The 27,979-nt window shown below is 33.9% G+C and overlaps 1 protein-coding gene across 4 annotated transcripts; it reads right to left on the bottom strand.

Moving 5' to 3' along the window:
• Window positions 1-1,398: 1,398 nt before the first annotated feature.
• Window positions 1,399-27,940, bottom strand: LOC150096115 (uncharacterized). 4 transcript variants are annotated; one of them, XM_090409384.1, is made up of 5 exons: window positions 27,845-27,940; window positions 16,639-16,701; window positions 15,706-15,772; window positions 13,905-14,046; window positions 1,612-1,845 (listed from the first exon to the last, which is right to left on the bottom strand). In XM_090409384.1, exons 1-4 carry the CDS (start codon window positions 27,930-27,932, stop codon window positions 13,941-13,943), a joined length of 324 nt encoding a protein of 107 aa, XP_090265510.1. In that variant the 5' UTR covers window positions 27,933-27,940; the 3' UTR covers window positions 1,612-1,845; window positions 13,905-13,940. The 4 variants fall into 4 exon arrangements, with proteins under 4 accessions (XP_090265509.1, XP_090265511.1, XP_090265512.1 ...); XM_090409383.1 differs by lacking the exon at window positions 13,905-14,046 and having other exon boundaries at window positions 1,399-1,845; XM_090409385.1 differs by lacking the exons at window positions 13,905-14,046; window positions 27,845-27,940 and adding an exon at window positions 24,086-24,107 and having other exon boundaries at window positions 1,399-1,845.
• Between the last annotated feature and the right edge of the window lie 39 nt (window positions 27,941-27,979).

Genomic DNA, 27,979 nt, shown 5'->3' on the forward strand with positions numbered 1-27,979 from the left:
AAAATATTTCATACCAGATTACAAGTGAGCACAAAAATTCGTAAGCTTTGTTCAAAGTTAATGTTTTTGCTTCATATTTTGTACTATTCAATTTGAGTACGATCATAAATGTCCAAAAAACAATCTAAAACTTCTCCAATATTACACCTAAGCTAACGAAGAGCGGACTTCCCATCTAGTATCTAATAAAGTGCAATTTTGGTGTATTTTTTTTCAGTACATCCCATCGTTTAGTCAAAGCACTAACGAAATTATAAATTTCTTGTATAGTGCTTAAAAGAACTCACTGTTTCGGTATTAACTTCAGCAGCATCAGCAATCACCAAATTCAATGTGGGTACTGCGGACGGGACAAAGAATCCTCGAGGGTTAATATTCGAGAAGTGTCTCCGAACACCGCTGTGTTTTCCTGCCATGTTCTCCCCGTTATCGTTATCCTCATCTCCGCAAAATTTTAATATCTAAATTTAAATCTTTTAATTTATCCACGAGGTACATCGATAAACCTTCAGACTTTTTGAGAAATTAGTTAGCTTCCCTTTCTGTTTCCTTTTTTTTATTTGCAGATCCGGATAATATTTTTCCTTCTCCATTATATCCAAATTTATTCTGAAGTAAAAAAAATATCTGTTGAACAAAAAAATTTGATAAGACATAAAGAATAAATGTAAATAAAAAACAAAAAGAAATACTGAAAGAAATACATAAATGTTTCGCTAATTTGTCAAGCCTCAGGTCAAATTTTGAATCTACTTACCTCAGTACGAATTAACTACACATTCGCTGTGTTTAGCAATCAACAATTCGATGACTTACAAACAACGCGTAAGGTCTGTTCCACAAAAAATGCCCAAATGTCACTTCGTAATAAAGGTGAAGCCAAATACACGTGAGAGCCTCACTTTCTAACCGGTGAATGCGCGCTGTACATAAAAAACAAAGTCGTAGTGTAAGGAGCCCCTGTAAAAGAACGCCTCGGGCGAGCTCCCGCCTCGTTTAGTGCTTCCGCCAGCTCTATACTACACATAGCGAAAACAAATTGCAGTTTTGGCTAAATGTAATTAAAAGTCGCAATATTTACTACAATATATTTAGTGTATATCCGCATTTAATAAACGCTAATATTAAAACTCGCTTTTATTTTATTTTTTCTACTCACTTTAGCGCCCCTTGAAGAAGGCGCCCCGATGTGACGCATAGTCTGTTTACCATATCGAGTCGGCCTTGCTTGTATATAGAAAAATTTAAAAAATACAAATACTGTCGCTAAAGCAATATAACAATAACAAATGGTAATCACTTGCGTTATGTTATCCCGTTAAAAAGATCTTTTCACTGAGTTTATTGTTATTCTTGTGAAATAAATGAAAATTAATTTTCATTTAAATTTGACTTGACTGCATAGGCAAACAACTGAAATTTATTATTCTTAGAAAATAATATATTTGTGGAGAATGAATATAGTGCAATATTTCTTGATAAAACACTCATTACTTCCATTAAAGAAATACTAGATAAGTTCTTTTACAGGCTCTACCAATTTCAGGTACATATAGCAATTTCGTTATTAATTACTTGGCTGCAGACACGTATTTAAGACACAACTTTGAGTAAATATAATGAGATATTTTTATAAGTCATTCTAGTTTACATTTACAAGGCCAATGAACAGTGAACAATTATTGTCATTATACCTTTATAATTATTTCCATATTTTAAGAAAGTAAGGAAATGATAAACCATAGGTACATATATATTATCAATAGGTTTACAGAATAACAGTTTTTCCAAATTACTGGTTCATGTCTATGCTCATGTTTTTCATCCAAATATGCTGGGGTGGCACTGTAACGAAACGAAAATGAAGCATACAAATGAAATTAAATCAATTAACAGCTGTGAAATATAATCTAAAAATCTATTAATATACTACAAATATAAATACCAGTTTTTGATTATAAACTGTCTGTCAAAGTAAAATTTCTACGACCAATTAAACTGATCAGTTTCCCATTCATAATTTATATGGCACTGCAAACGAAACGAAATATTTATACAGGTACACCATACACCAACGCCACTACAAATTAATTTCTTTAGAGTGGAAAAGTACATGCCACAAAATGTTCTCTTTCTTCTTCCCTTCTTATTTCAAAAATCCTACTTGTTTGACCTATGTATTGTAGAGAGCAATAATAGCAATTGCGTAACAATTTGCTATCTATAGACAAGGAGGAGTTTCGAAATCAGAAAGAAAATATCTCCACGACATGTAACACTGAAGTCGAGAAAAATCTGAACTTGCACATCATACATCCACCACAAATCGCACCGCCGATTGAGACATAAACGCCGTGACTAGAAGCCGTGCCTTTCACTTCGCATCAAACAATCCACTTCTATCATTCAGTCACATAGTCTCTCAATAGAAACCTGGGGTACATCTTAAATGATGCCTGGGAATTGTTAATCACATCATTGTGCATACTTGATTTTCAAGGAATATCTAGAAGACTTGGAAAGATATTCCTATAAAACAGGTGACACGTGCTACGCATTTAGTATCTTGTCTTTGAGTATTGTTAGTATTATTATCTGAGTTATACTTTAATCTTTGCTTATCGCCACGCAGAAGCGTGGCGATAAGCAACTATTATACACTCAATAAAATCATTCCCACCCCCCTATCACTGATCTCGTAATCGTAAATTTCATTAACAAAACTCGATTATCATTTTAAATATATAATACTCTAAAATGAAACAGAAATCACAAAAGAAGCCTATAACTGAAAATCTTTGGGTCTTCGATAGTTATCTCAATTTCGTCCCAGAATCAATCCATATTTTGCGTTGTTCTTATTCACTCCCTTGTATCCATCATCAGCTATTTTACGTGTTGTCCAGATTCAGCCCACTCCTAAAAAGAAAAATCAGCATCTATCTTGGAATAAGTGTCTATCTACATATTAATCAAATCACGATCCTCTTAAAATAATGGGAGAAGGTTATCAACATCTATTTTCATAATTATTTCATCATTATCTGACAGTCCATCAAAAACCAGTGCTTAGTTTTTAACATTTCTCTGGGTATTTCTTCGGGTCCGACAAAAACATTACAAGATCTTATCTTGTCTGCTGTTTTTAGTGGCTAGATGGGCTATGCCTTCTCTAGTAACGTTGTCTTTTAATTTATATTCTTTAATGTGAATCTCAGTCATGAAAGGTTATAAATTTGCATATCCAAAAATGTAGTCTAACGATTAAATAATCTCGAAACCTATTCTAGAGACCGAACATGGAATTTTCTCAATCTACTTCAGGCCTCGAATACGAGGAGCGGTGGTTTCATACCTTGGTAACTTATGGTAACTTGTTTTGGTAAAATATTTATAAGCTCTGTATTACTTAAAACTTAGTATTTCTAACCTGGCTCCCACTGATGAGACCTCAATAAAGGTCGAAACCGGTCTGGGTAGTGGCCCCTTGCCTTTAATACAAAGCATCATACATCTCCTCCAGGAGATGTGCTTTGCATTATGGGTAAATATTAAGATTAGTGATCAGAACTTATTCTACTTTTACCATGAGTTATCTTGGTCTTGCACTACCTGCAGGGTCAGACTTGCATTACGTGCAGACGCAAACTTGACTTGTTCGTCTGTTTGCTTACTTGGGAAATGGAGTAAAACCAGGTTTAAAATAGCTGGGTATTTTATATATATTTATATTTTTTTTTTATTTATATTTATTTATATATATATTTATATATATATATATATATATATAAATATTTATATATATATATATATATATATATATATATATATATATATATATATATATATATATATATATATATATATATATATATATATATATATATCTCAGGGGACCCTGTAACCCCTAGAGAGCGCGTCCCCTGATTGGCGGATAGGGAAGCCCACCATGTGTGTGTGTGTACATGCGCGTGCGCGTGTGTGTATATATATATATATATATGGTGGGGTGGTCCGAATATACTGAATAAGGACTCGTGGACCAACAGGGCCATAAGGGGCAATCATCTTGATAGTAAAGGAAGCGGCACTCCCATGGACCCCTAGCTGGATCTATCCTCTCCTTCTTCTACTTTGAGGAAGACCCACTTACTTTAATCTTTCCTATAAGGCCTTATCAGCCAACTCTTCTTACTTTATGACCCTTGTGATATTAGAGTACTCGAGGGCCATGGGGTCTTTTCATTTCTGGCCTTACAACTATGTCCTCTCTATAAACCTTACTATATTTCTTCTATAATCTACCCTTTCCCCTTCATTATACCCTATTCCTCCTATGGGTTTAAATTCGGAAGAAGGCGAGTTCAGAAGCCTTAAGGTAGCAGCCCTACCACTGAACTATTCCATCGTCAGGCTAGTCCCCTGACATGGAAAACATAACCATACTTGTAAGCTGACAGAAAAAGATAATCGGATTGAATCTATGGGAAACGACCCTGGAATGGAAAAGGGAAAACGAAAATGGAAACGATAAAATATAATACACATAGCAAACTGGAATGTAAGAGGAATAGCATATAAAGAAATAGAATTAGACCAGTTATTAAATGAAAGAAACTTTAAAATAGCAGTAATCACTGAAACAAAAAAGAAATTAAAAGGAACTATGAGAACTGAAAATTTTAATGTGATATACAGTGGAGTCGACAGAGACCAAAGAGCACAAGCAGGAGTCATGATTTGGATTCATAACTCCTTTTCAAAACGGTTAAAACATTATAAATTATGGAATGAAAGAATAATAGAAGCTAGAATAAAAATAGATAGAGGCTATTTAACAATAATTGGTTTATATGCCCCAGAAGAAGGAAGAGAACAGGATAATATTGATTTTTATAATCAGCTACAAAACATATATAATAAAATAAATAAAAATGATTACATAATTTTAGCAGGAGACTTAAATGCAAGAAATGGAAACACAAAAATTAATAATAATATAGGAATACATGGAGAACACACTCTAAACAGAAATGGTAAAAAATTGATTGACTTTGTAGTTTATAATAACCTAAAAATAATGAATTCTTTCTATAAACATAAAGACATACATAAATATACTTGGGCAGCAAGAAGATGGAAATCAATATTAGATTACTTCATATTAAATGAAAAGACATCAAAATTTTCACTAGATGTTAGAGTTCACAGAGGATATGAAATAAGCAGTGACCACTTCCTTGTTAAAATAAAATTAAGATTACTACCTAAATGGCTACAAGTAACAAGAACAGAAAGAAAAATTGAAACATTTGTTTATAAAACTAAACTATTGAATGACACAAATGTACAATGGCTATATGAACAAAGAATTAACCAGTATCTAGATAAAATAAAACAAAATGAAGAAATAGAAATAGAATGGCTTAATATAAAAACGATACTAAATGCAGCAGCAAATGAAAGCTTTGGAAAGACCAAAAAATTCAATAAAAGAAAAAAACTGAAGATCTGGGATGATACAATCACAGAAATAATCAAAAAGAAAACAGAAGCCTATCACAAATGGTTAAGCAGTAAAAGATTAGAAGATGAAATAGAATATAAAAGAATAAGAGCCATAGCTAAAAGAGAAGTCAGAAAAAGACATAGAGAATCACGGAATAAATTTCTTTCTAATTTAGAACATGATTTATATAAAATAAGACCCAATGTATATAAGATTTTGAAACACCTAAATGTAGATACCAAAGAAAACATAAAATTAAACACTGAATTGAAATTAGAAGAATTTCTAAATTACTACACAGAGCTGTGGACAGACAAATATTTTAAAAAAGACAACTGGCAAACAGTTAACGAAAATGAAAAGGAAATAACTGAAGAAGAATTAGAAATCAGCCTGAAAGAAACAAGAAACGGAAAATCACCTGGAGAAGATAAGCTAGGTTCAGAACTATATAAATACGCAGGAACAAGATTCAAAGGAAGACTTATTATTTTTAAATAAAATTTACTCAACTGGTATCCCCCCAATAGAATGGAAAAAAGCAATTGTCATTCCTATCTTTAAGAAAGGTAATAGAGATGACCCTAAAAACTATAGAGGTATCAGTATACTAAATTCATGTTACAAAATATACAGCAGAATCTTAAATAACAAACTAATGAAATATTCCGAAAACTTTATTCTAGAGGTACAAAATGGATTTAGAAAAGGTTGATCATGTATAGATCCAGCCTTCTGCCTAAAATTAATAATAGAGAAAAGAAGAGAATATAATTTAGAAACACATATTGCATTTATTAACTTTGAAAAAGCATTTGACAAAGTTAAAAGAAATATATTATTTAACATATTAAAAGAAAGACAAATACCAAATAATATCCTAAAAGCTGTCACAAGTATATATAAAAATAATCAAATACAAATAAGATTAAATCATGAGCTATCATATACAAGAGAGATAAAGCAAGGGGTCCGGCAGGGATGTCCCCTCTCAGCAACTCTTTTTAATATCTACTTAAATGAAATAATAATAAAATGGATTAAAAATTTACATCAAGGAATTAAACTTTCACCTACAGTTAACTTAAACACTCTCCTCTTTGCAGACGACCAAATAATAATTACAAATTCTGAAGATAACTTACAGAAAGCTATTTGAAATCTAAATGAGATATCCAAAGATTATGGTATGATAATATCAACGGAAAAATCAAAAACTATGGCCTTTAAAGGACAAGATCCAACAAGAACTAAAATAGTATTAGATAACAAGATCTTAGAACAGGTGAATTCATTTAACTACCTAGGATGTATGATCACTTATGAAAATGAAAAAGATATAAACATAAAAATTGCAAAATATTTAAAAATAACAGGTGTAATTAACTCTATATTTAAACCAAACCTAGTTCAAAAACAAACCAGGCTAAAAGTATACAATACATTAGCCCTACCAGTTTTAATGTATGGAAGCGAAATCTGGACAATAAAAGAAAAAGACAAACAAAGATTAACAACAGCAGAAATGAAGTTTATGAGAAAAACTGCAAAGTATACCCTATTTGATCACAAAAGAAACGAAGATATTATGAAAGAATTAAACCAAGAACCAGTAATTGAAAAAATTAAAAAATATAAACATAGATGGATGGAACACTTCAAAGAATGAAAACAGAAAGATTACCAAAACAAGCCTTAAAGTACAAGCCATTAGGAAAAGAAAACCAGGACGTCCTCTTAAACGATTCAACTAAGGCCGGAACAGGCCATACTAGGCCTAAATCCTTGATACGTATGATGATGATGATGATGATGATGATGATGATGATATATATATATATATATACAGTATATATATATATATATATATATATATATAGAAAGTTTAAGCTAAAGCGATAATAAATCCCTCATTATTTTAAATTTAAAGCCGGATACGAAACTCGGAGATCGAAATCTAAACGTTTCATGCCGAAGAACTATCGGCGAGGCCAAGCAACAGCACATCATCACCTAATGCACTGGAGACAAGTGGCCAGTGTCAAAACAGACTTATCCAAAAGTATTACTCAGAATTAATTAAATTTGCCAATAACATCACTTTCCAGTCATCTTAGTGTAAAATAAATTGCACTAGTCATTCTAGTCTAGAATAAATTTTAAGCTAAAGGGATAATAAATTCCTCATCATTTTAAATTTAAAGCCGGATACGAAACTCGGAGATCGAAATCTAAGAGTTCCATGCCGAGGAACTATCGGCGAGTCCAAGCATAATCAACACCTGGGTAGTACAACACTAGGGCAACTCGTAGCAAAGGTTGAGCAAGCTCCATCACTATCCTTAATATTTTCTCATAATATAAAACACAGCTCCTATGATATTTATTACTGTTTTACATTATGAGGAAAGGTTTCTACCCAGACCGGTTTTGACCTATATTGAGGTCTCACATTCGACCTCTTTATTGAGGTATTTATCATCCCCTTAACTTAATTTATGCCCCGGAAAAAAATAGCCTCTTGGCTCTTTATCGCAACCTACAAAGTTTTTTACTTTGGGTGTAAAATACGTTAAAGATACCAAGAAATTTTATACATATATATAATTCTCCATTTACACGGTAAATTGCTTCCAGAAAAATCGTGTAAATAAAACCGTGTAAAACGAATACAAGCGGGTGCTGTATATATATTAATAATTAATAATTTATTTATTAATAGAATTAATAATTTACTGACTAGAAACCGAGGAGTATAATAAAAAAACTTTAATGAATCACAACTAGTTTCATCGGAGTTCCGACTTCTTCAGGTGAATAAGAAATAATGAAAAACTTACAAAACTAATACGGTAAAAAACATGGGCTTTTCAGTTTAACACAAAAGAGTTACAAGAATAGTAGCAGTCATATTTGAATTAGAGACCGTGTGGCATTATTAGCGTGAGTTGATGTTGAGTGACAGCTGATTTTAGATCGCCAGTATTGGATTACTGCGCTATGGGAATCAGGCAAACTGTAACTTAGATTGCTGTTCATGTGTGAAGGATCCAGGACTATTTCTTTAGATTCTGCAATGCGTCTTTCAAACTCATCATTGCATATATACAAATTGGTCGTGTGATCCCAATCGATTTGGTGTTGACGCTCTTCAAGATTAGAGTTGGCGGAGAAAAGAACATGACTGGAGAGTTATTTTATAGGAGACGTGACATCTCCTACAAAAGAACCTCGCTTGGGTTCTTTTATAGGAGATGTCACATCTGTGTTCCTCAAGACGTAGTAAAATAGATTTATATATATATATTTTTTTTTTTTGTTGATTTTTTTACCACAAACTCTGTAATTAATCGTTGAAATCCTGTTTGACTAGATCTTTGTGTAATTCTTTATATCGCACTATACATGACTTCAGTTCACGTTTAAACTGTTCAACTCTGTCAGTCTCAGTGGTCATGTGTAAGAAAATGACTTTGCAATTTTACTAGCCATTTGAAGCCCTTCCTTAATTAATCCTGTAGTAAGTAAACTCTCTTCTTCATCATCATTATCACTTTTTTCTTTTTCATCGAGATTCTCAAGGACAGCTTCTATTATTTCGTCATCACCGACAACTTCTTCAATATCTGCAGACGAAAAATCATCAAATCTTTCTCCACCAACTGCATGTGCTAATCTGATGATATTGGGATATTCAGTTGTATGCAAAGGTTTTTCTTTTTCACATATTCCGGTCAAGTAGCTTTCTAGCATTCATTTAAAGTTGATAGTTTCAATTCTGATAACGCCAACTCAGCAAGTTTGATGCAATCCAAAATAGAAAATTTCTTCCACACATCAATAATTGTCAATAAATTATCCTTACCTAGTTTATCCAAAATGTATTGGGATGTTCTTCTTATGTAGTAAGTTTTGAACGTAGCGATCACACCCTGGTCTAGTGGTTGTATTAGGTGGCAGAAAAGAAAATTCCACATTCAAGTGTTCTAAAACAGGATGACCAGGTGCATTGTTTATAATCAATAAAACTTCAAAGTCCAAATTTTTTCCATCAAATAGCGTTTAACTTCTGGAACAAAACATCGACGGAACCAGTCATTAAAATTTTCTTTTGTAACTCAATCTTTTTTTGTTTGCCTTCCAGCGCATTGGTAACATATTAAAATCCACACCTTTCATTGTCCGTTGTCTTAGAGATCGATTAATGAGTAATGGTTTATATATATACGATCTCCTGAAGTATTGCGGCAAAATAATAGAGTCACCGATCCTTAGCTGCTTTAAAGCCACCAACACTTTTTTGTGATTTAGTATATAAGTTCTACTTGGCATTTGTCTACATTCTGTAGCGTAGAGTAATCCCTGATATTTAAAACATCGAGGGGGGGGGTTCCCCAAAATTCAAGTTTAAGCACAAAAGTACCGTACTAGGAAATGATAATTATAATGGAAATACCCTTTTAAACAGACCTGAATTCAAACAGAAATTTTAAAAATAAGCGCCATTTGAACCGTGTTAAATGAAAATATGCAGTGTAAAAGTAGAATTGCTTTTGTTTTCTAAACCGTGTTATTTCGAAATTGTGTAAAAAGAGAATTCTTCTTCTTCTTCTCTTCCATCTAAGATGGTTTGAGTCTTCCCTTGAGCAGAATTTTCCAGTCTTCTCTATTCCTTGCTGTTCGAAAAATTTCCTTATATGTTCTGCATCCCGAAATGTTCTTTATTAATTTCAGCCAGGTAATTCTTGGTCTTCCAGGTCTTCTTTTTTCAGTTGGAAAAGTATTGATTAGGAAGTTAGGAAGTCTGTCTGCGTCCATGCGTAAAGTGTGGACAAACAGTCTCATTTGTTGTTTTCTATTTTTTTCTGTTATTGTCTTTTTATACAATAATTCTTGTCTGAATGTGCTGTTTGTTTTCTTTTCTGTCCAACTCGTTCTATTTATTTTTCTTAAGCATTTCGTTTCAAATGCCAGCAGTTTTTTCTCCTCTCTTTTCTTAACCGTCCATGCTTCTGCTCCATAGATGACTGCTGGTATAATTATTGATTCATATAAGTTGATTTTGGCTTGCTTAGATATCTTATTTGTTTTCCAGATTTTCTGTAATTTTCCCATGGTGGTCCATGCTATCGCTATTCTGTGTTTGATTGTTTCGAGTTCATCTGTTGTTTCTGTTAGTTTTGATCCAAGATATATGTAGTTGTCTACTTGTTCTATTTGTTCTCCATTTAGGGTGGCTGAGATGGTAGTTATGTTCCTTCTTATTTTCATCACTTTTGTCTTTTGTATATTTATTGTCATGTCATATGTTTTACAGGTTTCGTTTAACTTGTTTATCAAACTTTGTAGTTCATTTGGGGTTCTTGCAATAAGGAGGACGAGATCATCCGCATATTTGATATTATTTGTTTTTATTATAAATAATATAAAAAACAGTATAAATATGATATTATTTATTATTTATATTGACATTGATTCCAGGCTCATTGTCTATTGCCTTCTTTACAATTTGTCTAGATATATTTTGAATAGGCATGGGGATAATGGGCATCCTTGCATTACTCCTTTTTGGATCTCTATGGGTTCTGTTGTGAGTGTGTACTTTTTAATTATTGCATTTGCCTTAGAGTAATATTTTATCAGAAATTGTATTACATATTTGTCTATTGCTTTTTATAGTAGAACTTTAAGAGGAATTTCTCTATTGATGCTATCGAAAGCTTGTTTAAAGTCCACAAAACAATATAGTTCTTTATGGTCTTCCCAGCTGAGATCTGCTAGCTGGTGCAATGTGAAAATCTGGTCTATTGTTGAATAGTTTCCTCGGAAACCAGCTTGTTCTATACCTATCAGTTCTTCATAGGTGTTTATTAATCTATTTTGTATAATTCTTACGAATATGTTATAGGTGTGGGAGAGTAAACTGATTGCACTGTAATTTCTGCAGTCTCTTTTCTTGTATTTCTTGGGATGATATTTTCAATTCTCCAGTCATCTGGGATCTCTCCTGTTTGTAGTATTTTACTGAATAGGGTTGTTAAATATTATATTGATGTGTTGTCTTCATACGACCATAGTTCAGTAGGGATTGTATCAATGCCTGGTGCATTATTGTTTATCTGTTTTATTGCGTAGTATCTTCTTGTAAAATTTTTGGGTGGTCATTAAAATCGTTTGACTAGATTTTTCTTATATCTTCAATATTCCCGGTTTCAGTCAACTTGTTTATCATTGTTACTTCTTTTTCTGAGAATTCCTTTGTAATTTCTCTTATAGTGCCATGGAAGACTTTTAGGTTGTTTTGTTGGCATGCTTTTTGGCATTTCTTAGCTTTTTCTTCTAACCATTTTTCTTTCGCTTTTTTGCACAGGTTATCAACTTTATATTTTAGTGCTCTGTATTTTTCTCTATTCTCTTCATTGTTTTTTGTTGGTTTACAAGTATCTTAGTATCTTGGCATCTCATTTTTCTTCTATTGTAGCTAGAATTTCTTGGGTTATCCACTGTTTGTTTATTTTGGCTTTGGTACCTAGAGTGTCTTTTGCAATTGATAACACTGTTTCCTTTCCTTCTTCCGAGTATTTTCCACTGTTCTGGAAGATGGAGGGTTTTAATTTCAAACACATCTGTTCTAAAATCGACTTCTGCTTGAGCTATCTTTTAGTTTTGATAGGCTAATGTTTTCTTCGTTTCTGATATTGTTTTTCCTGTTGAATTTTATCTTCACTTTGGCAGTTAATATTTCGTGGTCAGTGTCGAAATCAAAGCTTCTTAATGTTTGTACATTATTTACTGATCATTTCCATTGTTTATTTATGATGATATAGTCTATGCAGTTCTTTATATTACCATCTGGGGATGTCCATGTATATTTATCATTAGGGCGTTGATAGAACAATGTGTTTGTAATCATTAGATCGTTTGCTTTACAGAAGTGAAGTAATTGTTCTCCTCAGTCGTTAAGCTCTCCGTATCCAAATTTCCCCATCACATCTTTTTTGTCTGCTGTGAACTGTCCTATTTTAGCATTAAAATCTCCCATCACTATCATGAGCTTTCTATTTTTGGAATTATCTATTTTCTGTTGTAGTTCTTCATAGAAATTTTCTATTTCTTCTTCTGAATGGTTACTGTCTGGTACATATATTTGGATTATTTTAATTGTTTGACCTTTTTCTTTTGCTTAAAGTTTGGTTGTGATTATTCTAGGAGACACTAATTTTATTTCAATTATTGAGTGTGCAAGTTTCTTCTCAATTAATAATGCAACTCCTTCTCTGTGTATGTCATCTTTTCTTCCTGAGAAGTACAGTCTTCCTTCTGGTAAATCCATGAATCCATCTCCGCACCAATGTGTCTCTGATAAACCTAAAATACTCCATTTCAGTCTTTTTAAATTTTCCTGGACTAATTCAAATTTTCCAGGTCGGTGTAATGATCTTATGTTGAGGGTGACTACGTGTTTCACGTCCTTGGCTGACCACATTGCTGATTTCTCACCTACTCTATGTGGTCTTCGAGTAGGCGCGTCGGCTGTCCCGTACGCAGTTGCACTATCTCGGTTTGTAGACTTTCTCCTGCTCATGAAAGTTACTGGCTTAATAATGTAGCCAGCTTGCCATGCCTCTTCTACATCCTTTGATCCGCCACTCTTTATTCCCTATTCAGGGCAACCCATTTGAGTTTCCCCCATCCGCCACCCGGGGAACGCGCCTAGTAGGAGTGTGGTCTCCCCAAGGAAAAAAAAGAATATATATACAGTATATATATATATTGGAAATGGAGTATTTTAGGTTTATCAGAGACACATTGGTGCGGAGATGGATTCATGGATTTACCAGAAGGAAGGCTAGACTATACAAAGTAGCAAAACAGAGTATTCTGTCTGAAATAACTTAGAAGTTTTCAAACTAGAACTTGGATGAAGGGCTGAGCCGATTTTGAATAGGCGGTGGACAAACCAAGGTAATTACTCTTCATAATCAGGATCTGCATATTATATGGAAGTGAAGTGTGGCAGTTACCAGGAGAATAGCATAAAAGTCTGTTTTCTAACACTGAGTGTTAGAAAACAGACTTTTACATCCAGGAATGGGAGAGAAACATTAACTTCCAATTCTGAGATAAATTGTGTTCTTGGGTGTTGATTGTTGAAATGATTAATTTGCAGCCATAGACAGGATTGTTTAAAGGATTTCCTGAATCATCTCAACAATCAATCCCTGTCTTACTTTCAGTTGAAGAAAGTGTTTGTAAAATAATACTTGATCAGTGATATTTTAACCCTTCTAACTGGCACTCTTATAATGTATATTCACTGTTGCCAACATTTTCAGAGGTTTCTTGAATTCAAACATCATTCTCCAAAACGGATAAAGTTGTCGTATTTACTCACCTATTTTTCGTAACTGTCTTCTCTTTTGTTTCCCTTTTAGTCATTTTTCTTTGCTTTGCTTTTCTTACAAATATTGACTTTGCATAGTTTCCCAGTTAGAGATTTTTGTAGAGGTGCTGCTTCATCAACTTCATCATCAGACCTAATAAAATAAAAGAATACCGAATTGTATAGAAAATTGATCTCAATAATACTCACGGTTAGGAATTTCACTGCAATGCCGCCAGGGAAAAGAACTGTGAAGTCTAACATTCAGACACGGGATCGAAAAATGGAAATACACAAACAAACGAAGTAGCAAAACAGAGTATTCTGTCTGAAATAACTTAGAAGTTTTCAAACTAGAACTTGGATGAAGGGCTTTGCCGATTTTGAATAGGCGGTGGACAAATCAAGGTAATTACTCTTCATAATCAGGATCTGCATATTATATGGAAGTGAAGTGTGGCAGTTACCAGGAGAATGGCATTATATTAATATTTTGGAACAGTTCTGTGTTATTTATGCTGCGACCTTTCTATATATGGAAACGAGTATCAACATGACAGTGCACCATAAATATGTCATTGAACTTTAGGAGCTAAAAAGAAAGTTCAAGGTAGAACATCCACTCATCTCCAGATTATAGAGAGAACCAAGATTTTAAGAGATATAATCCAAGTGCTCGTGAGATGGGAGAAACTTATTTCTTTGGAGAATAAAATGAAGGGCGAAAACTAAAATAAGACGAAAGTAGACAAATTAACCGACTTACTTCCCGATGATTCTGCATTTTTGGATAAAAATGATGTATCCTATAGGATTGTGTATAGAACAGAAAGTGATAGACTCGAGGCAAATTCAGAAGGAAAAAACAGCAGAACGTAATGAGGATAAACTGGAAACAAAATCTTCACAGTCTAAATAAGAAATATAGACTAAACGAAAATAAATAAAATGCAGCAAAAATTAAAATGAGAAGGAAGCTACGAAATAGAAAAATATCATTTTCTTGATGTCATCGGCTTGGTAAAATAAGTAGCATTCGCCTGGTTCTTATGTACGCGTTTACCAAGCCGATGACATCAAGAAAATGATATTTTCTATTTCGTAGCTTCCTTCTCATTTTAAAAGAAGTAAAAAAAAAAAATTTTTTTTACTTCTTTTTCTTTACTTGCTCTCATAGTGGAACCAGAGGAGTAAAATAAAAGAAGTGGATAAGATTTGTCTCTAGATGTCCCAGTTTCACGATTTATGTAGTAAAAGCGGACAGAAGTTCGAATTTTATTACGTTTATTACTTCATTAATTTCTAATTTCATTTATTCTCTTTTTCATTTAAAATCAGTATAGTTCCATTTTTTAAACGGAACTAAAACGAAAAAAGGAGATTTCATCAAACCGTCTTGATAGGACTACTTTTTAATTTGAGTTGCAGTGTACACATTAAATAAACATTAAGCCTGGTGGCTATTATAATTGTTCACACTGCCATTTGAAATTGTTCGGAAATGAATTTTCCGATATCTTGAACTACCATGATGTCTGTAACGTGTTATTCGAAAAAAAAAAAAAATCATTAAATGCCGAACAGTGTTGACAATTTTTAATGGATAGGATTGTCCTTGTAAATCGACCATTTGCAGAGATAGACAAAAACGGACTTTTACTCCTTTGCAAACGATCCGATTGAAGCAATGAACTTCTATTTTTTAAAAGGAATTCCTAAAACAAAACAAAACAATCATTGCATATACATTAAAATTGAAAATATGTTAGCTCATTTTGCTTAAATAAAGAGTAAAATTGATTTATGTACTCACTTATCTCTTTTCACTCTGAGAATAAGATTGCCAAGCAATGGCTTTTTAGCTTCAATTTGTTCTATCACTGTAGAAGTAAATAAGTAAAAAAAATGTAAAAGTGTCTTTAAAAACTGTCTGTAAAATTACTTTAAAACAGAAAAAAAATCTTTAAGGAATAAAGTGCATAGTAAAAAGAGTTTTTATATATGAAATAAAATATTACAAATAATAGAAAAGTATTTTTATCCGACTTTTTTTTATCCGACAAACTACTTAGCGCTCATGGCAGGATGTCTGGAAAGAATTATTGTCATGCACAAAAAACCAGATCTAATTTGTACACTTTATAAAAAAGTTACATACAAAAACTAAGCGAAAATCTATGCGATCCAATCTATCAAAATATGACTTTGGTCGTATTTTGATAGCTTCGATCGTGTAGCTGTTGTACATTATGTTTTATAATACTTAGCATGGCCAAATCAATCACTAGTGTGTACCGCCCTTGAAATTGTGGACACATCTTCATATAAATGCAGAGCGCTGAATAAGTGTGTGAAATATATATATATATATATATATATATATATATATATTCCATAGAGATACCAAAATAGCTTTTAGTAATGGCATGGATTTTAGAACAAGTGTTTATATGCACAATATGCATAATCCCATTTAAATTGGATTAATCTCAAACCTGTGTGTGGACAACAGCTTGATTTTCACAGCTTTATTTCAATAGTATTTTTATTTTATTTTATTATTATTGTTGTTTTTTTTGAGCAGACCTATGTAGCTTCTTCGGATAAATTTCCTTTATTAACTACAATAACCTTTTACTGTAGAACTACTTTAAAAGTAAAAGAAATGTGAAATATCCTGGGTTTAGTGTATTATATACATTTATTTAAATTTTGGAATACCACCAAATCGGAAATATTTACTTACCCAACTGGACAAGGAAGCAGAGCAGTCCTACAGTTATCAGCACTTTCATGATCACCTCTAAAACTATTTTAAAATGAATGGTTAGATTTAAATATAAAGCACGGCGATCTGTTAATATCAACGCAACATATATATATATATATATATACACATGCATTTTTGTAATCTAATGGTTTTAAGTAATGAAGTAATGCTCGTTATTCTGGAAAGAGCTGGGTTCGAATTATATCTAGGATAGAGAACCTTATAAGTAATTTTATAAGTAATATGTCACTGGCTACATGAATTCTGTGTCCTATAGAAATAACAGAAATTTTTTAATCTCATAAACTTGGGTATTTTGTTCCACAACACAGACAAATTGTCTGAAGAATACACGCGATCAACATACATTATACGCACCGCATAACTTTATTGCTTCTTCAGTAATTCAACTATCAACAATCTTATCAGTTATTCAAATTGCAGCCGACCACTTTGTTTTTCGAATATTCAAGGGATGCATTTGTTTCTTGTGGAGTATGACAACTCAGTTCTGTTCAGAACTGAGAGAAATACTCTAATATCGAAATACTAAGTACAATTTGGGGAAAAAGTGATTAATCTCCAACAGATACCTATTGTTTTCTTAAAAATTTCAAGTATTAATTAGCCGTATCATTTCAATCAAGAAGCTCCCATATCTGATAATGTGATAATGTATATGATAGTATTGGAAATATTAAGTATGTGGAGTACAAGGGTGATCTGAAACGTTCTCGGCCTAACAATGAAAAAACGAATTTATAATTTCAAAATAATTTCAAAAATAATTTTTATTTTTCAACATTATCTCCCTTAAGACTAATACATTTATTCCAGTGATGCTCCAGCGCCATTATATCGTCCCTGTAGTGGTTATCAGTAAGATATGTAAATACCCCTCTACAGCTACAATCACCTCTTGATTCGAGTTGACCAGCGAGGAAGGGTTTTAGTTTGGGGAAGAGATAGAAGTCAGAGGGAGCCAAATTTGGGGAATAGTGTGGATGTTCCAACAATTCATAGTGCAGATCCCTTAATTTTCCCATTACCAAAACGCCTTTGTGGGCAGGTGCATTGTCCTGATGAAAGATGATATTTTTCTTCTTTTCTCACGAGTTTTTTCACCTAGTCTGGTTAAAAGATCGAAATAATATTTCCCGGTTACTATTTTACCCTTTTCAAGATAATTAATAAACAAAATGCCTTTAGCATCCCAAAACACCGGTGCCATGATATTTCCTGCTGATGGAACCGACTTTGTCTTCTTTGGCACTGAACAAAGAGGTTTCTGTCCACAGTTTTCACTGCTGTTTGGATTCTGGTGTATAATGGCAAATCCAAGTCTCATCCATAATAATAAATCGACGCACAAAATCAGTTTTATTCTTCTTAAAACGCTCCAAGCACTGTTCAGAGATTTTCATGCGAGTGCGTTTTTGATCTGCTGTGAGCAAGCGCGGCACCCATCTTGTGCAAAGCTTTTTCATTTGCAATTCTTCGTGCAAAATATATCCTACACGTTCTTTTGAAATGCCTATAGTCTCAGCACGCACTTTGACTGGCTGATCATCCAATACCATATCGTGCACTTAATCAATGGTTTCTGGTGTTGTTACACTTTTTGGACGTCCTTCACGTGGATCATCTTAAAGGCTGGTATGGAAACTCGGCAGCCCATTTTTTAAATGTCGAAAACGAAGGAGAAGAGTGCTCATAATCTTTTGTGAACTTCGAATGAATTTGGTTTGGCGATAAACCTTCTTTTACAAAGAATGTAATAACCGCACGGTACTCAATTTTATCCATTTCAAGGGATACAGGGAAAGCGTTTCAAGGGAAACACTTTTTGTTCAGACAGCTGTATAGAACAAACTACTTGATAGAATGACTTGCAATTTAACATGGATGCTTATGAAAACTTGCAGCCGACTACTTTGTTTTTCGAATATTCAAGGGATGCACTTGTTTTTTGTGGAGTGTGAAAACCCATGCCTTAAGTAAATTCTGTTCAGAAGTGAGAAAAATACCGTAAAATATACTTCATACACAAAGTAAAATTTGGAGAAAAAGTGATTAATCTCCAACGAAGTACTCGCTTTCTTCAAAATTTCAAATATTAATTAGCTGTATCACTTGAAGCAAGCGTTCCAGAAGTATGTGATAGTACCTGAAATATTAGTATGTGAAGTATGTGCAGTAGTACTTGAAGTCCTTAAAATTTAAAGCCCATAAAAACGTTTTAAACATTCTTTTATGATGCATTAATTCTACAGCAAATTAATTCTACATTAATTCTACATTAATCATCAGCGAGCCATGGGCCAACGAGAAAGCAGAATCCTGTTTATTGGACTTTTTAAACTGTTACTGGTTGTAATCTTTGTGCAACGTAGTGTGAAGAAGGTTGCACTAAACAGCTGATGTCGATTACAATATTGAAGTAATGTGAATTAAGTTGTTTACTTATTTATTATTGGTAAAAGAATTCTAAATTTTGTATAGGGTAAAATATCGAAGTATGCTGAAAACAAAAACCAGATATGTGTCACTCAATCGTTTATTTTTATTCCTTTTTTCCTTTGTATCAAGTGCATCTGATGATTCTCCATTGTATGCCGTTACTAGAAAAACATAATGAAGAGCAGAATTTTCTTTTCAAACGAAGTGTCTTAAAAATTGATTAAGATTCTTTTTAGTTTTTTTCTTTCTTTCTTTCATCTTCTTTTGCTGCATCCTGCATCGTTGGAATTTTCATTTCAACTACGAGTCCTATGGTAGCTGTTCTTTTTTCCCCATTAAAATTGCAGAATAAATAGTTATTGTACGAATTAAAATTTTGAGCAATCAGTGGTATGAATTTCACTTAAAAATGAACTCATGTATTCTGATGATTTTTTTTTCTACGGCTTTACTTTACAGGTTCAGCAAATGGATTTGGAAATTACATTTATAAGAAAACCTATAAAACCATTATTTAGTGATCATTCTGCACCCCCATTCGTTGAAAACGAAAGATGACCACTACACAAGATTTTTGTGCTAGTGCTCGAATATATTTGTTCCAATCCTTTAACTATTAATTGCTGTTATTTAAAGTTCGTTTCTTACATTAAGGTCAGTTATCTCTGTTTAAAAAAAGCTAATGAAATATCTCAGTTAATTACAAGCATTCAGTTGGACGACCTAAAATTTGGAAATTACTTCTAAGTTATTATTTTGTTTGACAAATAGCACACAGAATTAGACAAAAATATATATTCAGGCGTAAGACTACTCACCGTATCCTAAAATTTTGCTTCAGTTAATTTCAATTTTATTTTAATTAATAATGTAAACTAATATCTTTCTTTATTATCTTTTTTTATCATGTCAAAATGAATGATTACTGAACGAAAATCTTATTGGCTCACACGTTTCACAGCGAACTTGCTTTTGTGTCTACTCGTAAAGTAATAAAATACAATTAATCAGATTCTTTGTATTTATTTGTTATATTATATTCATTCTGACTTTTGATCGAATTATATTCGTTATTTCATGATATTTCTATTTTTTTGTGTCACTTTCAACGATTCTCGCGGATACAAGAACTGAATCTTCGAAGCAATAATCACTGAAAGGTGACGGTTGCACAATACCGTTAATAATTCCTTATTAAACTATTTCTTAATTCCTTATTATTCCTTAATTATTCCATATTGTGACCGTCGAACCTGAAGTTCGTTCGTCCCAATATCCACGTTTCCACTTCCGATTTCTATCTTCAAAACGTTATCTTCTCGATACACTGCGCAAAACAATTAGCGGGTATTTCGGTTTTCTTGTAAATGATAAAGTTATAAAAATAATTTACAAATGTAACACATTTATTTTAAAATATTCATAACATACAACAATGTAGAACATGCAAATGCGTACAAAATCATGTTAAGACTTGTCAAAATGGGTCTTAGCCGTATTAGCATGTGAGGGGTAGCGTGGCTTGTTGCCCTCACCTCCACAATGCATAATTATCACTTCAGTTGTAAACTTTTGTAACCTACCATCCATTATTGCTCTGCCATTTTGTTAAAAATGGCAGAGCAACATGATACCCGGAAATCAATGGCTTGGAGAGCCATTGGTCGATTAGAAGCTGGACAAACGCAGCAAGTTGTCGCTCAAGTGTGTCGTGTATCTCAATGCGTAATTTCACGACTTTGGAATCGCTTTCTGGAGATGGGAAATGCTTGCCGAAGACAAGATCAAGATCGCCCATCGTCATCAACATTTCCAAGAGACGATCAGTATTTGTCATTACTTGCCAGAAGAAATCGAACGCTTAACAACTTCGAAGTGAAAGAGCCCGAAGCATTTGGGAACAGGAACACGGCAATTGGTCAAATAAGGATTCGGCTCGTGTACTTTTCAATGACGAATCCAGGTTCAATCTGAAACGAGATAACCGACGTACTTGATATGGCGTGAAATTGGAACAAGAAATAATCCACATTTCTTCTTGAAAGATCCCAACATCAAGGTGGGAGTTTGAGGGTATGGGCTGGAATAAGTATAGGTGGCCATACTGATCTCTATTTCAACAGAAACGGTTCCTTAACAGCCCAAAGGTGTCGCGATGAGATTTTGTAACCTATAGTTTGTCCATATGCTGCTGTAATTGGCCAAGAAGAAGGTATTTAACGAATGGACCGGGTTACCTGGAATGCTTTAGATAGGCGCGTTTCTGCTCGACTGGTTCCACCACGGTCGCTTCAAAAGCTTGAACTTGCTCTCACAGAAGGGTAGGGGAAATAGCCCACAAGAATGTTTTGATCATCTTATCCGTTCCATGCAATCAAAATGTACCGTTGTTTTGGCTGTTAATGGAGACCATACGCCCTATTTAAAAATGAACAAAACGCTTTGGGATATTCTTGATGTTATTCTTGTTAACATTATTTCACGCTAAAACGTATAATTTGTTAAATTTGTAATAAATATCGATTACTTAAACAATATCTCATGAATTATACCCTATCCATAAGTAAGAAATATTTATTCATGTATAAAGTAGCCAGTAGTTATAATTATTTGCAGAAATTTATAATTATCCGACAGAAACTAAATTATTAATATACTTGATAATAATAGGAGACATTAATATAAACATTAGGAACATAAATAACCACACAGAACCCCATCATAACCCCATCCATACAGTCGTATACACGAGAAGAGATAGTCGGAAACACAACAACCTCAACCTGCATTGATCATATAAATATAAGGGCCCCTCCAAACAGCCACACAGCAGCGTCATAACATGCAAACTAGCAGACCATTATTTCACAGCATGGCAGTTACACACTGAACCAGAACCCATAAAAATCACTGAAACTACAAAACAGTATCATAGCATTGTAAACGAAGCAATAGTGAACGATGAAATCAGAAAAACAGACTGGATGCAGATAGCATCTCTAGACTCTGCTGAAGCTGTATATAATAATCTTAAACTTGCATTTAACAAAATATATAACAAAGCATTAACAAAAATAAAAATACGCCCCCAAACGAAACAAAATCCATGGATAACAGACAACATACTAACAGACATACAAAGAAAAGATGCCCTATGGAAACAACTTAAGAAGTCGCCAAACAATATCGCTTTAAAAGCTGAATACAAAAGAAAACGGAATCTCCTAACAACCCAGATTAGAACGGCAAAAAGAAACTATTACAGCAACAAATTAACAACAGCGCAGAATGACATAAAGGAAACCTGGCACCTGATTAATGAAATGCTGGACAATATACACAGAACCACTGCCTCAGAAACAATAAAACACAGCTTTGCCTGCGATCCCAAATCTCAAACAGTTGGCAAACAACTTTAATCAGCATTTCGTGAACTCTGTCCAAAAGCTACAAGAAACAACCTTTCCTCACATAAACGAACATTCTCCACTAGGTCCACGAGCAACCCAGTCGATGTGGTTCCCCACAGTAACAAAAGAAGAACTATCACTGGCAATTCAACAAATTAATCCTAACAAAGGACCGGGGATAGACGGAATCAGACCAAAAGACATCAAGAAACACTCAACCGACCTACTTCCAGTTATACAAAAACTGTTAAATAAAATCTTCGAAACGGGACACATACCTGAAACACTGAAGACTGCATTAATCACACCCATACACAAACAGGGAAAAAGAAACATAATAAGTAATTACAGACCTATCGCCACGCTGCCTGTAATCAACCAAATCATGGAGCGCATTGTACATCAGAAACTCTCCACATACGTTGAAAAATTTCAAATCATACCCAAAACACAATATGGCTTTCAAAAAAATAAAGGAACAGCAACACTCCTGGAAGATTTCACAGATCTAATAAACGCTGCATTGGATAAAAACAGAATAACATTAGTGGTCTTCATTGACCTAACAAAAGCATTTGACACACTAACACATAAAACCTTGTTAACGAAACTTACCCATATCGGAATTGGAGGTCGTCTACTCCAGTGGTTTAAAGCATACACGAAAAACAGAAAGCACATCACACGTATAGGATCAGCACACAGCAAAGACGTACATGTAACCTGTGGAGTACCGCAAGGAGCTGTCCTATCTCCCATTCTATTTAACATATACACACACGACATAAGCCAGCTCCCCCTAAAAAGTAAAATCTTCCAGTATGCAAACGACACGGCCATAGTATCCATTCACAACAATGCAAATATCGCTTACAAAAATATGCAACACGACATCAATCAAATCACTAACTGGTTAACCGAAAACGGCATATATATAAACCCTGGAAAAACAAAGCTAATGATATTCAAAAACCCCCAAACCCTGCCCATAGAAACTAAATATCTCACTATCAAACATTCATCCTCCTATACACAAAGTGCAGAACCTAAAATCACAACCATCACACAGGTGAAAACAACACGCTATCTTGGACTTCACTTCGATGCTGATCAAAGTTGGAATAGCCATACAAACTACCTACATACCAAGCTTAGGATAATAGCAAGCAAACTATACAGATTAAAAGACATTGCCCCAACCCACATAAAAATACTAATCTATAAAGCATTATGTGAAAACATTTTAAGATATGCGATCACATCATACGCATTCTGCGCAGACTACAGACTTAACAGGCTACAATGGTTGCAAGATAAAATGATAAAACTGATATTCTGGGAACAACCCACTCTTATGCAGGAATCACGGACAAAACACAAAATATTTAAGGTGAAACACTTACGCCACTACACAGTCATGTTAAAACACTACTACAGCCCAACATATAGAGTAACCAGAACAACATATCAAATAACAAGACCACAGTCAACAAACTACATAACATATAAGTACAACAATCACCACACCAAAGCCACCCGAAACTTCTACATACCTGACATGATAAAAGAAACTGCCGTTCGACAACAGAAACCTAGGAACATACAGAGAGCTGAAACAGGCACTATATTAATATTATAGCGAGAATGAAAATTAGAGCAATTCCTGTCTCTCTCTCCCCCACCACACACACACACACACACACACACACACACACACACACACACACGCAAACCTATGACAACCCCCCCCTCTCAAAAACTATCACTACAAGAACACAAAGAAACAAACACACCACGTCTAAATCTAACCCTATTTGCACAAAAATAAAAATAAAATAAAAAAAGTTAAACTGTAATAGCAGTCGAAGTCTCAAGCACGTACCAACAAACAGTAAAATCAACACCTGGCTTGTGACCACTATAGGAACACAACCATGATACCACCACCCTCTGTCATCTATTATCTTCCTCAGATAAGCTCTGCTAAGCTTCAAGGAAGAAAATTACTAACTTGCAAGAATCTGTTATACACACTTGTAATGCGTTATAAATATTATATATATATAATTACTACAGCAACTATGTATGCAATTCATCTGAGACATAAAAAAAATGATAATAATAAATAAATGAATAAAATAAATAAATTATTATTATTATTATTATTATTATTATTATTATTATTATTATTATTATTATTAGTATTATTATTATTATTATTATTATTATTATTATTATTATTATTATTATGTATATTCTAAAATCAAAAATTCTGTATAATCCTTATAGTAATTACTGTAAATATTATTATTGTATGTAACTTATACTGAGACATAATAAATTGTTGTTGTTGTTTTTTTAAATAAAAAAAATTTTAAAAAAAATTTAAAAAAAAAATTTTTACTATTATACTCAAGATAACTATTGTATATATGTATGTGTAAATATTTTAGCAGTGAACAAAAATATTATTTATTTAAAAAAAATTATTATTATTATTATTATTATTATAAAGAGACACCTCCACGGAGTCAGATACTCATTGAGGGAGGCCACATACTACACACACCAGCTATCATACTTATTCTTGAATTCATTCACACACTGCTTTCACTCACAACATCCAATGGCAATTCATTCCAATCATGCACCATCCTCTAAGTGAAAAATCAGCCATCATCCCCTTCTTGGCGGCATTCATTCTCAGCTTCCAATGATGTCATCTGGTCCTTTACCAACTCTCCTTAAAATGAAAAATTTAATCAATTAAAATCCTGTATGACCCTTTCAGAAGTTTCTAAGTCTCAATCATATCACCTCTCTTTCTCCTGTTTGCTAGTGTTTGCAGTCTACAAATTCTCAATCTGTCTTCATAATCAGTATTCCATAACCCTCATATAATTTTTAACACTCGCCTTTGTACTCTCTCCAATATATCAGAATCCCAATGGAAACCAGGAGACCAGATCTGCGCACAGTAGTCCAAGTGAGGTCTTATCAAGGCCTTGTAAAGAGGCAAAATAACATCCTTATCTTTACATGTGAACGTTCGTTTCAGCATTGCAATTAACTTTTGAGTTGTATTTGCAATCTTTGTAACATGATCCCTGAACTTCACCTTCCTATCTATTAACACCCCAAGATGCCTAGCCTCATCAGCGTCTTCTAGCCTAATCCCACCAATATAATGCGACATTGGATATCTAATCACGCCAAAGTGAATGACTTTACATTTACTAACATTGAACTGACATCCATTTTCCCATGCCCACAATTCCAGCCTATTCAAATCATTCTCCAAGTACTGCATTTCAGAAGTATTCCGGATTACCCTTCCTATCTTTGCATCATCAGCAAATAGCTGTATGCCGCCTGTCAAGTCCTTCCCAATATCAGTAATGTACAGATTAAATAACAGTGGACCAAGCACTGATGCTTGTGGTACACCACTTGTTATCTGAATCTGCAAGGTTAAACCTTGCAGACTCAGATCCCCCATATACCACTTTTTGATATCTGTCAGTCAGCTATCCTCTTATTGATGCTAATATTATATATCCCAAACCAATTTTCTCCAAATTATGCAAAAGTCTACCATGCTGTATTCTGTTAAAAGAATACAGCATGGCAGAATACCTTAACAAAATGCAAACGTATCATGGCGTATCCATTTCCCTTGTTTAGTTCACAAGTAACATTGTTATAGAATGTGAGCAAGTTGCTAAAACATGACCTTCCCTTAATAAACCCCTGCTTAAATAGAGTTGTTAGTGCTCGCATTCAGAAATGGGTTGACAGTTTCACTGTCAACTCATTTCTGAATGCGAGCCCTGACCAATTTTTCCAAAATCTTCACCACCACTCCTGTGATACTAATTGGTCAATAGTTGGAGACATCGGTCTTTGCACCGCCCTTGTGCAATGGAATTACCATACATTCCTTCCATTGCTGCGGAATCTTCCCTGTTCTGAGACTCATATTAAACATCCTGGTCAAAGGAATGACCAGTTCAGCTGAACACTCTTTTAGCACACATGCTAATATTCCATCAGTCCCTATTGCTGAATTCTTATTCAGTTTGTGCAACAGCTCTAATACCTCGGCCTCACACACCTGCGTTTCTTCATCTAGTGAAGAGGTAGCAGTGAACTCAATGTTGCGTTCACCAGGTTGATAGCTTTTAACGAAATGGGCACTCATTAACTGAACAACCTCTTCTGCATCTGTAATCTCACGCCATCTGGATTTAGAAGAGTTATCCATTCATATTCTTTCTTTCTTTCATTTACTTGCAGCATATCGATAGAATTCTTGTGGGTTGTCTTTAGCATGCAGAGCCAGTTTCTTTTCATGCTTAGACTTTGCTTTTCGTACAACATTTGTGACTATTCTAGCTTGCTGCTTATAACGTTCATAACGAAGTCATCCTTATGCAAACAGTATTCCTTCCACATCGTCCTTTTCTTACGAATCTCTTGCTTAATAAGATTACGCATCCTTTTGACTCGTAAAAAAAAAACAAGACATTTGAGTATTGTTTCAATGCTTCCATTCCTTGTCGATATTTCCTCCATCCACCAACCGATCCCATTCCACTGAACTCAGTGTAATCCTCAGTTGGTCATAAATTCCTGCTTTGTAGTTCAGCATGTAACCTTTCCTGAATGGAACATTCATAAACTTGGTAACTTCCCAGGTGGGTACCACATGATCACTGTCACCAACCGGAGGCAGAATAGTTACGTCTTTAACTGAAACGCTCTAATCAGATCTAACACTCTTTGCCTTCGAGTTCCTTCTGTGACATGCTGCTTGAGGAAGTTGTCCCGCAGCAGTTCAATAAATGCATTTTCATTCTTTTCATGAGATTCTACTGCTACCCAATCAATATTTGGTGATGCATTTCTTCATCACTAGCAAACGACCCACCAGGTCTGTAATAACACCCCACTATGTACTTGATCTTGTTAGATTCCACCTCACACCAGACGGTTTCAAACTTACTGCCACATGAAATATTGTTAGTAGTAGTATTACAATCATAGATAGAAACTCTAACTGGATTCAAGTCATCCGATATCATTAGCAGCACACCCCCTTCTCTCCTACCTCTCTCTATCCTTCCTAAAAATTCTATACCCATGACACTCGATACCAGTTAGTAGGACTGATTCTGATAGCTAGGTCACACTAATACCTACAATCTGAGGTCGCAACATATTGACTAAGGCAACAAACGCTATCCTTTTGTTTGTGACACTCCTAGCATTTGTGCAGACATAATAATCTAATAATAATAATAATAATCTACCTATTTGTTCTTTTGTATTGCCTTGTCTGCAATCTGCCTGACACAGTTGGACAACTTGCTGATCTCTATTCTCTAATGCCTTACACATGTAGACATCTTTGCACACATTTGACGAGTGAGAACCGGACGAGCACA

The sequence above is a fragment of the Typopeltis vanoorti genome, chromosome 19, assembly GCF_054136105.1.
Source record: "Typopeltis vanoorti isolate ZY-2024b chromosome 19, IOZ_Tvanoo_1.0, whole genome shotgun sequence".
In the NCBI taxonomy this organism is placed as follows: Eukaryota; Metazoa; Arthropoda; class Arachnida; order Uropygi; family Thelyphonidae; genus Typopeltis; species Typopeltis vanoorti.

What these genes read in the sequence shown, in the direction of transcription:
- LOC150096115 (XM_090409383.1), bottom strand. Translation starts at nt 27,932, where the DNA reads ATGTGTAAGGCATTAGAGAATAGAGATCAGCAAGTTGTCCAACTGTGT. An exon ending in CTGCTTCCTTGTCCAGTTGG is followed by an intron (nt 15,773 to 16,638) that starts GTAAGTAAATAT and finishes TTACTTCTACAG; the next exon opens with TGATAGAACAAATTGAAGCT. An exon ending in CTCAGAGTGAAAAGAGATAA is followed by an intron (nt 1,846 to 15,705) that starts GTGAGTACATAA and finishes GTTTCGTTACAG; the next exon opens with TGCCACCCCAGCATATTTGG.